Source organism: Silene latifolia, chromosome 11, assembly GCF_048544455.1.
Source record: "Silene latifolia isolate original U9 population chromosome 11, ASM4854445v1, whole genome shotgun sequence".
In the NCBI taxonomy this organism is placed as follows: domain Eukaryota; kingdom Viridiplantae; phylum Streptophyta; class Magnoliopsida; order Caryophyllales; family Caryophyllaceae; genus Silene; species Silene latifolia.
Window position 1 is genome coordinate 207,813,286 of NC_133536.1, and position 12,317 is coordinate 207,825,602.

At 40.4% G+C, this 12,317-nt stretch overlaps 1 protein-coding gene across 1 annotated transcript; it reads right to left on the reverse strand.

Moving 5' to 3' along the window:
• Positions 1-9,848: 9,848 nt before the first annotated feature.
• LOC141612486 (ribulose bisphosphate carboxylase small subunit, chloroplastic-like) lies at positions 9,849-11,351 on the reverse strand. The gene is made up of 3 exons (XM_074431279.1): positions 11,034-11,351; positions 10,415-10,549; positions 9,849-10,323 (listed from the first exon to the last, which is right to left on the reverse strand). Exons 1-3 carry the CDS (start codon positions 11,205-11,207, stop codon positions 10,099-10,101), a joined length of 534 nt encoding a protein of 177 aa, XP_074287380.1. The 5' UTR covers positions 11,208-11,351; the 3' UTR covers positions 9,849-10,098.
• Positions 11,352-12,317: the final 966 nt, after the last annotated feature.

Sequence of the window (12,317 nt, forward strand, 5' to 3'; positions counted from 1 at the left end):
GATGATGATCAAGAGAGCAACGCCTCTCCTTGGCAACGGCTATGCGTGTGATCCTCGCTAATAAGGTATGGATTTGACTCATTCCAAATTCATACCTTATACTGAATGTTCGTAAATTTATTAACCGGAAACCCTAAAATCGCGTAATTTTGGAGAATCAATCATAATTGCAGCCCAATAGTTAGTTAGGGGAAAAAGATACAACATGGAATGCAACTTAAAAAAACTAGATTGAATAATGCAGAATAGATATTCAATTAATCGGTTACGGAGTACTCCGTATAATGTAGTGCATTCTCAAGTAAATCGATTTGTTGTTCGAATTTTCATTTATTTTCCCTGTAGTTTTACGTATTTTTTCCCCATAGCGGTTTCGCTCTGACTCGGTTCTTTGTACTGCAATTGTAAACACTAGTTATGCCATCTTAAAATTTTCCGGATAAAAAAATTGAGTATTTTGCGCAAATTGTCAAACCTCAAGGGCACCGCGTGCATTATCCGTAATTTTTTTTGCGCTATGTATGTGGGCGCAAAATCTTATTTCAGACGGGCACTTTTCCCGTCTGAAATAAGACCGACAAATTGTTGCCATTTTTTAAGAAAATGTAAGCAGTGAATCTACAAAATGTTATCACTAGAGGTGTCACTTTTTACCCTGAAAATAGTGGGAAAAATAATGGTAACATGTTATCACAAAAATACAAACATTTTACTGTCAAATAATAACATGTTGTACGTCTTATTTCAGACCAAAAGCAATGGTCTGAAGCAAGACCCACTGGTATGTGGGATAGTCCTGACCAACGAAAATTGAAATGAACCTAACTCGAATTGACATGAATAGAGTCGGCCGAACTGTTAGGGTGCAAAATCTTATCCCACATCGGTAGAATAAAAATGGAAGATCATCTTTATAAGTGTCTAGAAAATATAATAGTACGAGGCCTTTTGGGAAGGATCACAAGAGTAAAACCGTGAGGGCTTGGCCCAAAGCGGACAATATCGTACTATTATGAGCAATGGACACGGGTACAGCAGAGGCCCAACACGGATATTCACGCCTCCGCACAACAAGTGGTATCAGAGCCCAAGGTTCGACTTGGGCTAGACACGAGGATGCATCAACAGGCCCAAGACTTGAAGTTGTACACTGTAAGGTATGGAACTCCTAGCTCGGGGTGAGTCCTTGAGCAAGCCCGGTCCAGGGCTAAATGGATGAAAGGCGTCATAGGTCTTGTGGAGTAAAGACCATTTGTGTACTAGAACTGTTGATCAGGTGGACCCTTATCAGATTGGGTGCCACAGGTTTGGTGGGTCCTTTCCAGGTTGGATGTCAGAGACCGTTTGTGTTCTAGGACTTCTGAAGTGATGGACCCGGTCCAGGGTATATTGGATGCAGAGGATGTTCGATATGCATGTGTAGCAAAATCCCCAAGAAGGGCACATGGACATGCTGGCTCGTGGTAGCATGGTGTGTCGGCTAAGGGGAGGTTATCAAGACTTGTGATGTCTCAGGTGTCTAGAAGTTGGGGCTGTAGAGTGTGGGAGTCCTCCATAGAAGTCAAGGTGCGAGTCAAGATGATGGTCCTTGGTTTGAGGGGAGGATTGTTAGGGTGCAAACCCTTGTCCCACATCGGTAGAATAAAAATGGAAGATCATCTTTATAAGTGTCTAGAAAATATAATAGTACGAGGCCTTTTGGAAAGGAGCCCAAGAGTAAAACCGTGAGGGCTTGGCCCAAAGCGGACAATATCGTACTATTATGAACAATGGACACAGGTACAGCAGAGGCCCAACACGGATATTCACGCCTCCGCACAACAAGTGGTATTTGTGCCTTGAATTTGTGTCGAAGACAGACTAAGTTAAGGCAAGAAGAAAATAGAAACTAAGGCAAAGGAATTTATCCGAGCAGCATGCGAGTCGCCTGTTTTTCTGTTAAGCTTTGGAATCTCGCTGCTGACCTGATCTCGTAAGTGACATCTATGCTTTGAAGAGTTGGACGTCCGTAGCCTTTGTTTATTGGGAGGTAGTGGGTGTAGGCCCCACTTAGAGTTTTTATTTGATCTTTGCCTTAAGTGTGTTTGTTTGTACGTAGGTTTGTATTAGGAAATTAGTGATTAATTTCCTATTAGTCTTATTTCTTTATTAGTCTAGATATTTTATCTTGGATGGAATAAATATATAAAGACCCAAGTTTTATTCTAGGTTAATTGCAAATGAGAGAGTTTTAAGAGCACAATAAAGAGGGTCGATTTGTGAGGTTCCTTCTGAAGAAGAAAACTCAGTTTGTTTCGGGCTCTATTATTGGTATTCGTCTGTCTTTGAAGATCGGAGGAGTTTGTTCAGATCTTGGTAGGCCTCAAGATTATTGTCCTTCGTCTTATTGGGGTAGTCTCTTTTGTTCCTTTGAGACTACTATATTTGTTGGTAGAATAGGGTATACTTTTGGCTCATATTGAGCGCGTGTGTACCGGTCTACTGCTGTACTATTTTCTCCACTATAATGAAATTTGATCTCCTCGCAGGGTGGACGTAGCCAGTTATTTTACTGGTGAACCGCGTAAATCTTTGTGTCAGCTTTATTTACATTCGTTATTTATTGTTCTTATCGCCTTATCAATTAACTGTTTGGGTAACGGAACGCCTCTGTTACAACAATTGGCACCAGAGCTAAGGTTCTGATTTGGGATCTGCTTCCGCATTAGTTGTGTTTTTAGGCGTTATTTGGGTTTCTTGATTTTCAGATGAAAATATGTCGTCTACGAATGTTTTGAATGTTGAGAAGTTCACTGGGAGAAATAGTTTTGGGCTGTGGCAGTTAAAGATGAGAGCTTTGCTTAGACAGCAAGGCGTATGGTCTGTTATCTCAAAGGCAAATTCAGCAGGTAGTTCGTCTGATGCAGCAAAGACAGCAAAGACAGATGCAGATGTAGTGTAACACCCCGGCCCAACGGGCGGGAGTGGTTACTTATGATAGCTCACCAGGTTGTGTACATGGCCCACAGATCAACACGGGTCCTTTATAGCGCATTTTGTCCTCACTCATGCGCATCCCGAAAACCTTCCCAGGAGGTCACCCATCCTAAGACTACTCTCAGCCAAGCACGCTTAACTTTGGAGTTCTTTCGTATGGATGGCCATAAAAGAAAGTGCACTTTGTTGATATGAGTAGTACTTCCAATCCCTTTAAGCACTAGTCATTTAAGCCTATCATTGGACCTCTTCAATTACCGTGGGGTGTTACAGTCACCCCCACTTGAAGAACGCAACGTCCTCGTTGCACCTGGGAGCATAACCGCTAACCCAGAATCCTCTCCCGCTAGGTGTGTGATCACAATAGAGCGTATAACCACTGCCTCCAGGAGCGTATAACAACTGCCTCCGATCACCACACGGTCGCAGGGTTGCTCTGATACCACTTGTAACACCCCGGCCCAACGGGCGGGAGCGGTTACTTATGATAGCTCACCAGGCTGTGTACATGGCCCACAGATCAACACGGGTCCTTTATAGCGCATTTTGTCCTCACTCATGCGCATCCTGAAAACCTTCCCAGGAGGTCACCCATCCTAAGACTACTCTCAGCCAAGCACGCTTAACTTTGGAGTTCTTTCGTATGGATGGCCATAAAAGAAAGTGCACTTTGTTGATATGAGTAGTACTTCCAATCCCTTTAAGCACTAGTCATTTAAGCCTGTCACTGGACCTCTTCAATTACCGTCGGGTGTTACACTGTTCTCCAAACTCCACCATTTGTAAGTTGAGGGGCCTAGGCTCAAGTTGAACCATGGGCTCTTGATACACTTGTTGTGCGAAATTGCGCTTTGGGTCATACCCTCAACTGATTTACTATTAAATTCCTTCTCAAAAAGACTCATACTATTATATTTGTGGAACACTTATAAAGATGATCTCCATCTGTTCACCACTGATATAGAACATGAATTTTCACCCTAATACGCTACATTAGTAATAGACAATATTTATGACATACACCCTATATGATAATTGGTAAATGGTAGTCTCATCAATGTTTTTATTTATTTATTTATTTATTTTATTTTAGTTTTTATTGTGTAGTTTTCAAAAGGTACACATTTATTTAAAATGACTTTATTTTAATTGTTACTGATAATTTTTTTTTTTAAAAAGAAACAAATAATGTTTATAGTTTGTTATTGTATAACTAAAGCTCATATTTGATATACTTTGATACTCATTAATGATACTTAAATACTCCCTCCGTCCCGGTCAATTGTTGTCCTTTCGTTTTGGCACAAAGACCAAGGAAAGAAAAGAGGGCCAATAACTAAATGACAAGTGGAACAAATTGAATGAGAATGATCAAATTACTCATCAAGTTCATTATTAAAATAGAAAGGACAATAAATGACTGAGACACCTCAATATGGAAAAGGACAACAAATGACCCGGAGAGAGGGAGTCTATATATTCACAAGTATATATATTCACATCATTGTATTTTAGTACAGTATGAGTGTATGACTTAGTAAGTGGATTGTTAACTTTGCCAAGTTCATTTAAAAAAAATGATCAGTTATTAGAAACGTAGGAACCAGAGAAGCATTTGGAATGAATAATTCTTTCTATTGTATTTTCTTGATTGTGTTAATTACATGCTATTATGTGCCTTATATACAAGCTAAGAGAACAACTAAATATGGTAAATAATATTTACAATATCAAACATATGGAAAGGATTATTTTGTAGCCTTGATTTGTGATATGTGAGGAGCCTTTTGCTGATCTTGAGCAACGACTCTTTGGGGTCCTATTACCCCCCCCCCCCCCGCAAGTTGGAGTGTGGATAGTTGACACACCCAACTTGGATAGAAGATCATCAAAGGAGGCACGGCCGAGAGCTTTCGTCAGAATATCTGCTAGTTGGGCTTTTGTATGAATGTAGCTTGGCGCGATGACACCTCGTTGTATTTCGTCACGGATGAAATGACAATCGACTTCGATGTGTTTGGTGCGCTCGTGAAAAACCGGGTTTCGGGCAATGTGAAGAGCCGACTTGTTATCGCATCGAAGCGGGATTGGCTGTTGTTGAGAATTGCCGAGAGACTGAAGAAGGCCTTTAAGCCATTTGAGCTCACAAATTGTAACAGCCATGGCTCTATATTCTGATTCGGACGAAGATCGTGAGACGGTGGGTTGCTTCTTTGTTTTCCAAGAAATGGGAGATGATCCCAAGAACACAATATAAGCCGAGAGAGAACGTCGACTGGTGGGACAGGCCGCGTAGTTCGCGTCACAGTAAGCATTGAGACGTAAATCACTGTCGGAACGAAGAAGTATACCCTGTCCCGGAGAGTTCTTCAAGTACCGAACCACTGTAAGAGCTGCGTGCCAATGGTCACTAGTTGGAGCATGCATAAATTGAGCTAGAGTGTGGACCGAGTATGTAAGTTCGGGTCTAGTAATTGTAAGGTAAACGAGGCGGCCCACGAGTCTTCTATAGGGTTGTGGGTCTTTTAGTAGTTCGGCCTTTGAATGAGCAAGACGGTGATTTTGTTCCATAGGTGTGGAGACGGGTTTGGTACCCAGAAGGCCCGTTTCCGTTAAAATGTCTAGAGCGTATTTTCGTTGAGAAATAAAAATTCCGGAATTATTTCTTGCAACCTCGAGTCCGAGAAAGTATTTGAGGACCCCGAGGTCCTTCATGTAAAAGCACTTGTTCAAGTATTCCTTGAATTTTGTAATAAAGGGAACATTGTTCCCGCAAATAACCAAGTCATCAACATATACTAGTACGTGTACCTCGGTGTTGGCGTGGGAAATGGAGAATAAAGAGTGATCGAGAGGACATTGTTTAAAACCGTATTCGCGAAGGGCAGTAGCGAGCTTGGCATACCAGCATCGAGGTGCTTGTCGAAGGCCATAAAGGGATTTTCTGAGACGACAAACCTTCCCGTCAGTGGAGGGAAGAAAACCTGGCGGAGGCTTCATATAGACTTCCTCATGAAGGTCACCATGGAGAAATGCGTTATGAACGTCCATTTGGTGAATGACCCAACGTTTTGCGGAAGCAATGGCAAGAAGAGTACGCACTGTAACCAATTTAATTGTCGGGGCAAAAGTTTCATTATAATCGACCCCTTCTATTTGACGATTACCCATCACGACTAGACGAGCTTTGTAGCGTTCGATGGACCCATCGGCATTATATTTAATTTTGTAGACCCACTTCGATCCAATAGCTTTCTTGTGGGGAGGAAGAGATTCGAGGGTCCATGTTTTATTTTTCTCGAGGGCATCAAGCTCCTTTTTCATAGCCTCTCGCCATTCGGGTACCTGTGCTGCATCTTTATAAAAAGTAGGCTCGTGGTGTTTAGTCACGGCCGATAAAAAGGCTTTATGGTTAGTAGAAAAATTTGCATAATTGAGATAATGAGAAATAGGATAGACGGTACCTGAAGACGATGATGTAGTGAGGAGTGAATTTACCGAAGGGCGAGGTGTCGAGAGAACAAAGTCTTTGAGATTCGAGTTGGGTATTTTTGTTCGATGCCCCCGTCCCATGTTTGGGATATCGTTGGAGGGCACCTGATCAGTGGGCGGGTCACCAGAAGACGTGTCAGAGGTGTGCTCGGGTTGCTGCGGGTTTGTGGTGGATATGGGCTGGTCAGATGGAGGTGAGTCGGGTGTTGACGACGTGGTGGAAGTGGAGGACTGTGACGTTGGTGAGATAATGACCGGAGATAGAGTGTCAAGAGTGTAGGAGGTCGGATCATTTGTTGAGTCATGGATGTTGAGTTGTTGATACGGAAATTCGGTTTCGATAAATACAACATCCCGTGACTCAAAAAATGTACCGGTGTCTAAGTCGTAAAGTCGCCACCCTTTCTTCCCAAATGGGTACCCAATGAAAATACATTTCCGGCTTCGGGATGCAAATTTATCATGAGTTCGATTTAAGGTTTTGGCATAGGCGAGGCACCCGAAAATTCGAATATTTTCAAATGGAGGGGGTTTATTAAAGAGGACTTCATATGGCGTTTTGCCTTTTAGAATAGGTGTCGGGGTACGATTTATTAAGTAGACCGCACTTAAGACACATTCTCCCCAAAAATAAATAGGTAAGCTTGCTTGAAAAAGAAGAGCACGGGCGACATTTAAAATATGACGATGTTTTCGTTCTACTCTCCCGTTTTGCTGTGGGGTGTCGACATTAGAGGTTTGAAATAAAATGCCATTTTCTTTGAAAAAGGGAATAAGAGGTCGAAACTCCGTTCCATTATCGGTTCTAAAAATTTTAATTTTCGTTTCGAATTGTCTTTCTATCATAGCAAAAAAATTGAGTAGTTTTTGTTTAGTATCACTTTTGGAGCGTAAAAGATAGACCCACGTAGATCGTGAGAAATCATCAACAATTGTGAGAAAAAATTTGGAACCACAAGATGCATTTTCGGAATAAGGCCCCCACAAATCGCAATGTATAAGTTCGAAAGGAGAGGTAGCATGACTAGAACTTAAAGGAAAATGTTCGCGAGTTTGTTTAGCACGTAAACAAATGTCACAATGTTTGCTATGAAAATCATCGCTAGTGCAAGAGTTCTTATTGAGAAATGATAAAAAACGAGAAATGTTGGAAGAGGGATGCCCCAACCTTCGATGCCAAAGTTCAAACGAATTGCCTTTAGTAGTCATATGTGCGTGAACATGATCATGGCGAACACCCTTCAAATGGTAAAGCCCTTCGTATTGTTCACCCGCACCAATCACCGTCTTCGAGATACGGTCCTGGATAAGACACATATTGTGAGAAAATTGTATTGTTAGAGATTTATCCATTAAAAGACTAGAAACAGACAGTAAGTTGCAATGTAGATTAGCCGCGTATAAAACATCGCGTAAAATAAGACGGGGAGCTAAATGAATATCGCCACTTTGAGTGGCAATTGTGAGGTCCCCATTCGGCAATCCAACAGAGAGGGGAGTAATAGATTTTAAATTCGAAAAATGCAATAGACAACCCGACATGTGGTGGGATGCCCCCGTGTCAATAATCCAAGATAAAGGAGAAATATTACCATTGAGACGATCATTGTCGGTTTCTGATTTCCGAGCTTGTAATAAACGGCCCAGTTCCTCCAAAGCTTGTGGCGTGAGGGAGTTAAGGTCTATATTATCAAACTGGGCAAGGGGTTGGGAAACAGAGGCAGACGGGTTGGGAGTATTAGAAGCAGAGGTTTTACCCGTTGCCATATGTACCTTCGGCGACGCTACCTGTTTCCCACGGTCAGTCTGAAACTTGCCACGGGATTCTGTCATAGATAGAGCAGCAAGAACGGATGGTTCAAGGTTGACGCGGGGACGAGGTCTATCACCCCATGTCTCGGGATAATTACCCGTCACCTGGTAACAAAATTTTAAGCTATGTCCAGGTTTCTGACAGAGAATACAAAAATATTTGGAGGGTTCATTCGGATTTCGACGACCCCCACCATGTGTTTGTCGAGACCCATTAGAAGCACGAGCCGCAAAGGCCATAGCATCAGGTATATTGTCAGTTTTAGCAGAGGATAAATTTCTAACACCCTCATCTTGTAAGAGACGATTATAAATAATATCGAGAGAGGGAAGAGGACTAATACCAAGAATTTGAGATCGTGTATTAGAAAAACGAGCATCGAGACCCATTAAAAAATCACGTACCCGCGTCTTTTCCCTGCGATTATTGATGAGAGTGACCCAGTCGCAATTGCAGGGGTTGCACGAGCACCGCGGAAGCGGATCTTGATCGACGAGGGCATCCCAAATCGCTGTCAATCTGCCATAATAATCCACCAGTGATTCAGAAGCCCCTTGTCGACAAGAATGAAGGTCCGTTTGGAGTTGATATATGCGTGCTTCGTTGGCCTGACAAAATCGATTTTTGATATCGAGCCACACTTGTCTTGCTTCCGGCCTCAGAGAAATTTGTCGTCGTAAAGACGGAGCAAGTGTATTGAAGATCCACATGGTAACCAAAGCATTGGTTGACTGCCATGCCGCAAATATTATTTACCATATTTAGTTGTTCTCTTAGCTTGTATATAAGGCACATAATAGCATGTAATTAACACAATCAAGAAAATACAATAGAAAGAATTATTCATTCCAAATGCTTCTCTGGTTCCTACGTTTCTATTATGGTATCAGAGCCCAAGGCAAAAAAGACCTGGGTCTCGTGTTTAAAACTGAGCCTTTATGTGCCCCGACCCGCCGTGAGGATGTCCAGTCCCTCCGGTTTCAAAGATGAGGAAGTCCGGTCCTCGGGTCGAGTGAGCACTGTGACGGCTGTGAGGATGTCCAGTCCCTCCAGACCGATCTTTAAGTGGGCTCACAAGTGAGGGGGTGTGTTGGAGTATAAATCCACTTGTGAGTCCCACATCGGTGAAAAAGAGAGAGATTGTCTATCTTATAAGGCCTAGGGGTGTTTCTCCCATTGCCAATTGGTTTTGGGAGATAAGAGCATTCTTGGGCTTGTGAGTTAGACTTCTCTCCCACACCGCGGGTAAGGCCAGACCCATCTCGTGTTTATTATCAGTAACAATAAAATGACATCACAACGATTTTGTTAGGGTGGCAGATTAACTCAAACACTTCATTCTAAATTTCTAATGCTAATTGCTGTGTACAGTGCTCCTTTTCTGTTGATGGATGGCTAGACCGTCCTATTTGTTAATTGGTTTACGATATTTTAGATGACTGATTGTCGAGTAAGCTCTAACCATACCATTAAGAAACTTGAGACTGTATAATTGTTCTGGACGCCTTTCAGGGTGTAAGGAAATATCGCGCAGTATAAAAAAAAAAAACAGAATTATCGCGCAGTATAAAAAAAGCATTCCATTAATCCGGGATGCACAAATTGAGATACAAAGAAAGGATGAACATAGAGAACTCTGAATAGCAGCAAACAAGAAGCTAATATCAAGAGTAGAATATACTCTATATTACATTCCATTAATCCGGGATGCACAAATTGAAATTAAAAAAACAGAATTGGGAACGGAAATATTCAACAAACATTAATTATGAAAAAGATAATCAGCAACAACAACATAATTTGAACAAGCTTCCTTCTTATTCAGGTTTGTAGGCAATGAAACTGATGCACTGGACTTGACGCTTGTTGTCGAATCCAATGATTCTGATGTGGGCATCAGGGTAAGCGTTCTTGCACTCGACCACCTCAGCTGCAACTTGTGCTGCGTCAGTGCATCCGAACATGGGTAGCTTCCACATTGTCCAGTACCTTCCGTCATAGTATCCTGGGGACTTGTTGTTCTCACGGTATACAAATGCCGTCTGCCACATCACATCATTTTTATTAATTAATGTCTTATTATTGTAAAACCGTCTTATATATCAGAATATCAAAAAACAAATTAGGACTTACTCCAACTTCGAACTCAATGCAAGGAACCCATCCCTTGACTAGAAGGTAGTTAATCTCCTTCAACAATTCCTCCTCTTTTAGAGGTGGAAGGTATGATAGGGTCTCGAACTTCTTCAAGTTACGTGGTGGCCACACCTACGTACATAATATTACCAGCATCGTCACCAAGATTAGTTCATAAACATCTTAAGCAAATTACTACTATATTCCGTATCATTAATATTAGGATATTAGGTCCATTAAGACAGTACATAATACCGTACAGAAAACCTAAACATATCAAAACGCTAGACGACAGCGGGCCTTAATGGGCCTAATATCCTAATAATTAATATTTCGGATTTCTCATTTTAGTACATAATTCAGCCAATTTCACATTTGGTCATGCTCCTACAAGAATTTATGAAAATGGTTTACGGATTTTAGCTCAAATTACGTATCAGTTTGTTCAACCGTCCACTGTCCTATACGAATTAACCTGCTTGAGTCTATGTGGTCGTCTATAGTCTATACGAATAATTAACCCTACAATTGGTTCATGGATAAAAACAACGGAATATAAATGATCTGACGATAAACTTATTATGAAACCGAGTAAATATAATATAATATAATATACCTGCATGCAGTTGACTCTGCCACCGTTGCTAGCAAGAGAGGTAATGTCAACGTTACTCTTCTTGGAAACAGGGAAAGCAGAGGTGGATTTCAAACCACTGAATGGTGCCACCATGTTAGCCTGAGCGGCTGAGCTAGCGGTAGCGACCGCCGCGTTAGACATCAAGGAAGCCATTGTCTACTACTGTATTTGAATTTACCTTCTTTTTTTTTCTTGCTTGTATGTGTGAGGGTTATGCACAATATTATTGTACAATATATAGCATGTACATGATCATCTACATCCTTAAATGTAAGGTCATAGTTTTGTTACCAAGATAAGGTTTGAAAAATTCTTGTATAGTGCCAAACTTCTAGTTGCTAATAAAATTATTTCTAAACTTCTCAAGCTAATTCGAATTAGCTTTTGGTGAGATAGTTACTCTTTAGTAACCATTTTGTTTATAAGAAAACTCTCTCATTATTCCGTAATGAATGAATAAATGAGAGACCGTCTCTCCTAAGTTTTAGTGAAAGAAAAAACACTCCTATAAATAAACGAATAAAAAAAAACAATACCGTGCAATAATAATCTTATCTTTATTAATTCAGAAGACAATACTCAATCCAGGACGTGCCACGTCATTAATTCAGCTTTTTTTTTTTTGAAATACATGTTATGGTGGGACATGTTAGTGTGCAATGTATTTATTTCTTCAGAATTCCGGCTATACAAACATGCGACAAATTCCGTCTTAGAACAAATACTATGAAATAATTTTATACATTCCGAATAAATGAAATTAATGGCATATAAGCGGAATGAATTACAAATCGGAATAAATGAAATTAATTACAAATAAATGAATTACATAAGTTTTAAAAAAAAAAAATTACATAATTACGAGAAGGAATTATATTTAATTAAGGGATTGAATTACATATAATGTGAATAAATTACATGCATAATTTTTAAAAACTAGATAGTACGATATATTGTTAAAAAAAATATCTTTAGTTATTTTCTCTTAAACCATTGCATGTGAACAATTATTTATAACAAGTTTAAACATTAATGATGTAGATCACAGATTTAGATCAATTAGATAAGTACAATAGAAATTCAAAAAAAAAATATATATATCCAAAAATATTAATATCGGCTCAAATACATGCCCGTGCAATTTTGCACGGGTTTAAAACTAGTAGTGTTCTATCAGTAAAAAAAACACTATATTGTGCGGAAATGTGAATTATATCTTCTGTTGTGCCTTTGTTGCACCGGTCTTCATTGTCTATAATAGTA

What these genes read in the sequence shown, in the direction of transcription:
- LOC141612486 (XM_074431279.1), bottom strand. Translation starts at nt 11,207, where the DNA reads ATGGCTTCCTTGATGTCTAACGCGGCGGTCGCTACCGCTAGCTCAGCC. An exon ending in GCAGAGTCAACTGCATGCAG is followed by an intron (nt 10,550 to 11,033) that starts GTATATTATATT and finishes TTATGTACGTAG; the next exon opens with GTGTGGCCACCACGTAACTT. An exon ending in GCATTGAGTTCGAAGTTGGA is followed by an intron (nt 10,324 to 10,414) that starts GTAAGTCCTAAT and finishes GTGATGTGGCAG; the next exon opens with ACGGCATTTGTATACCGTGA.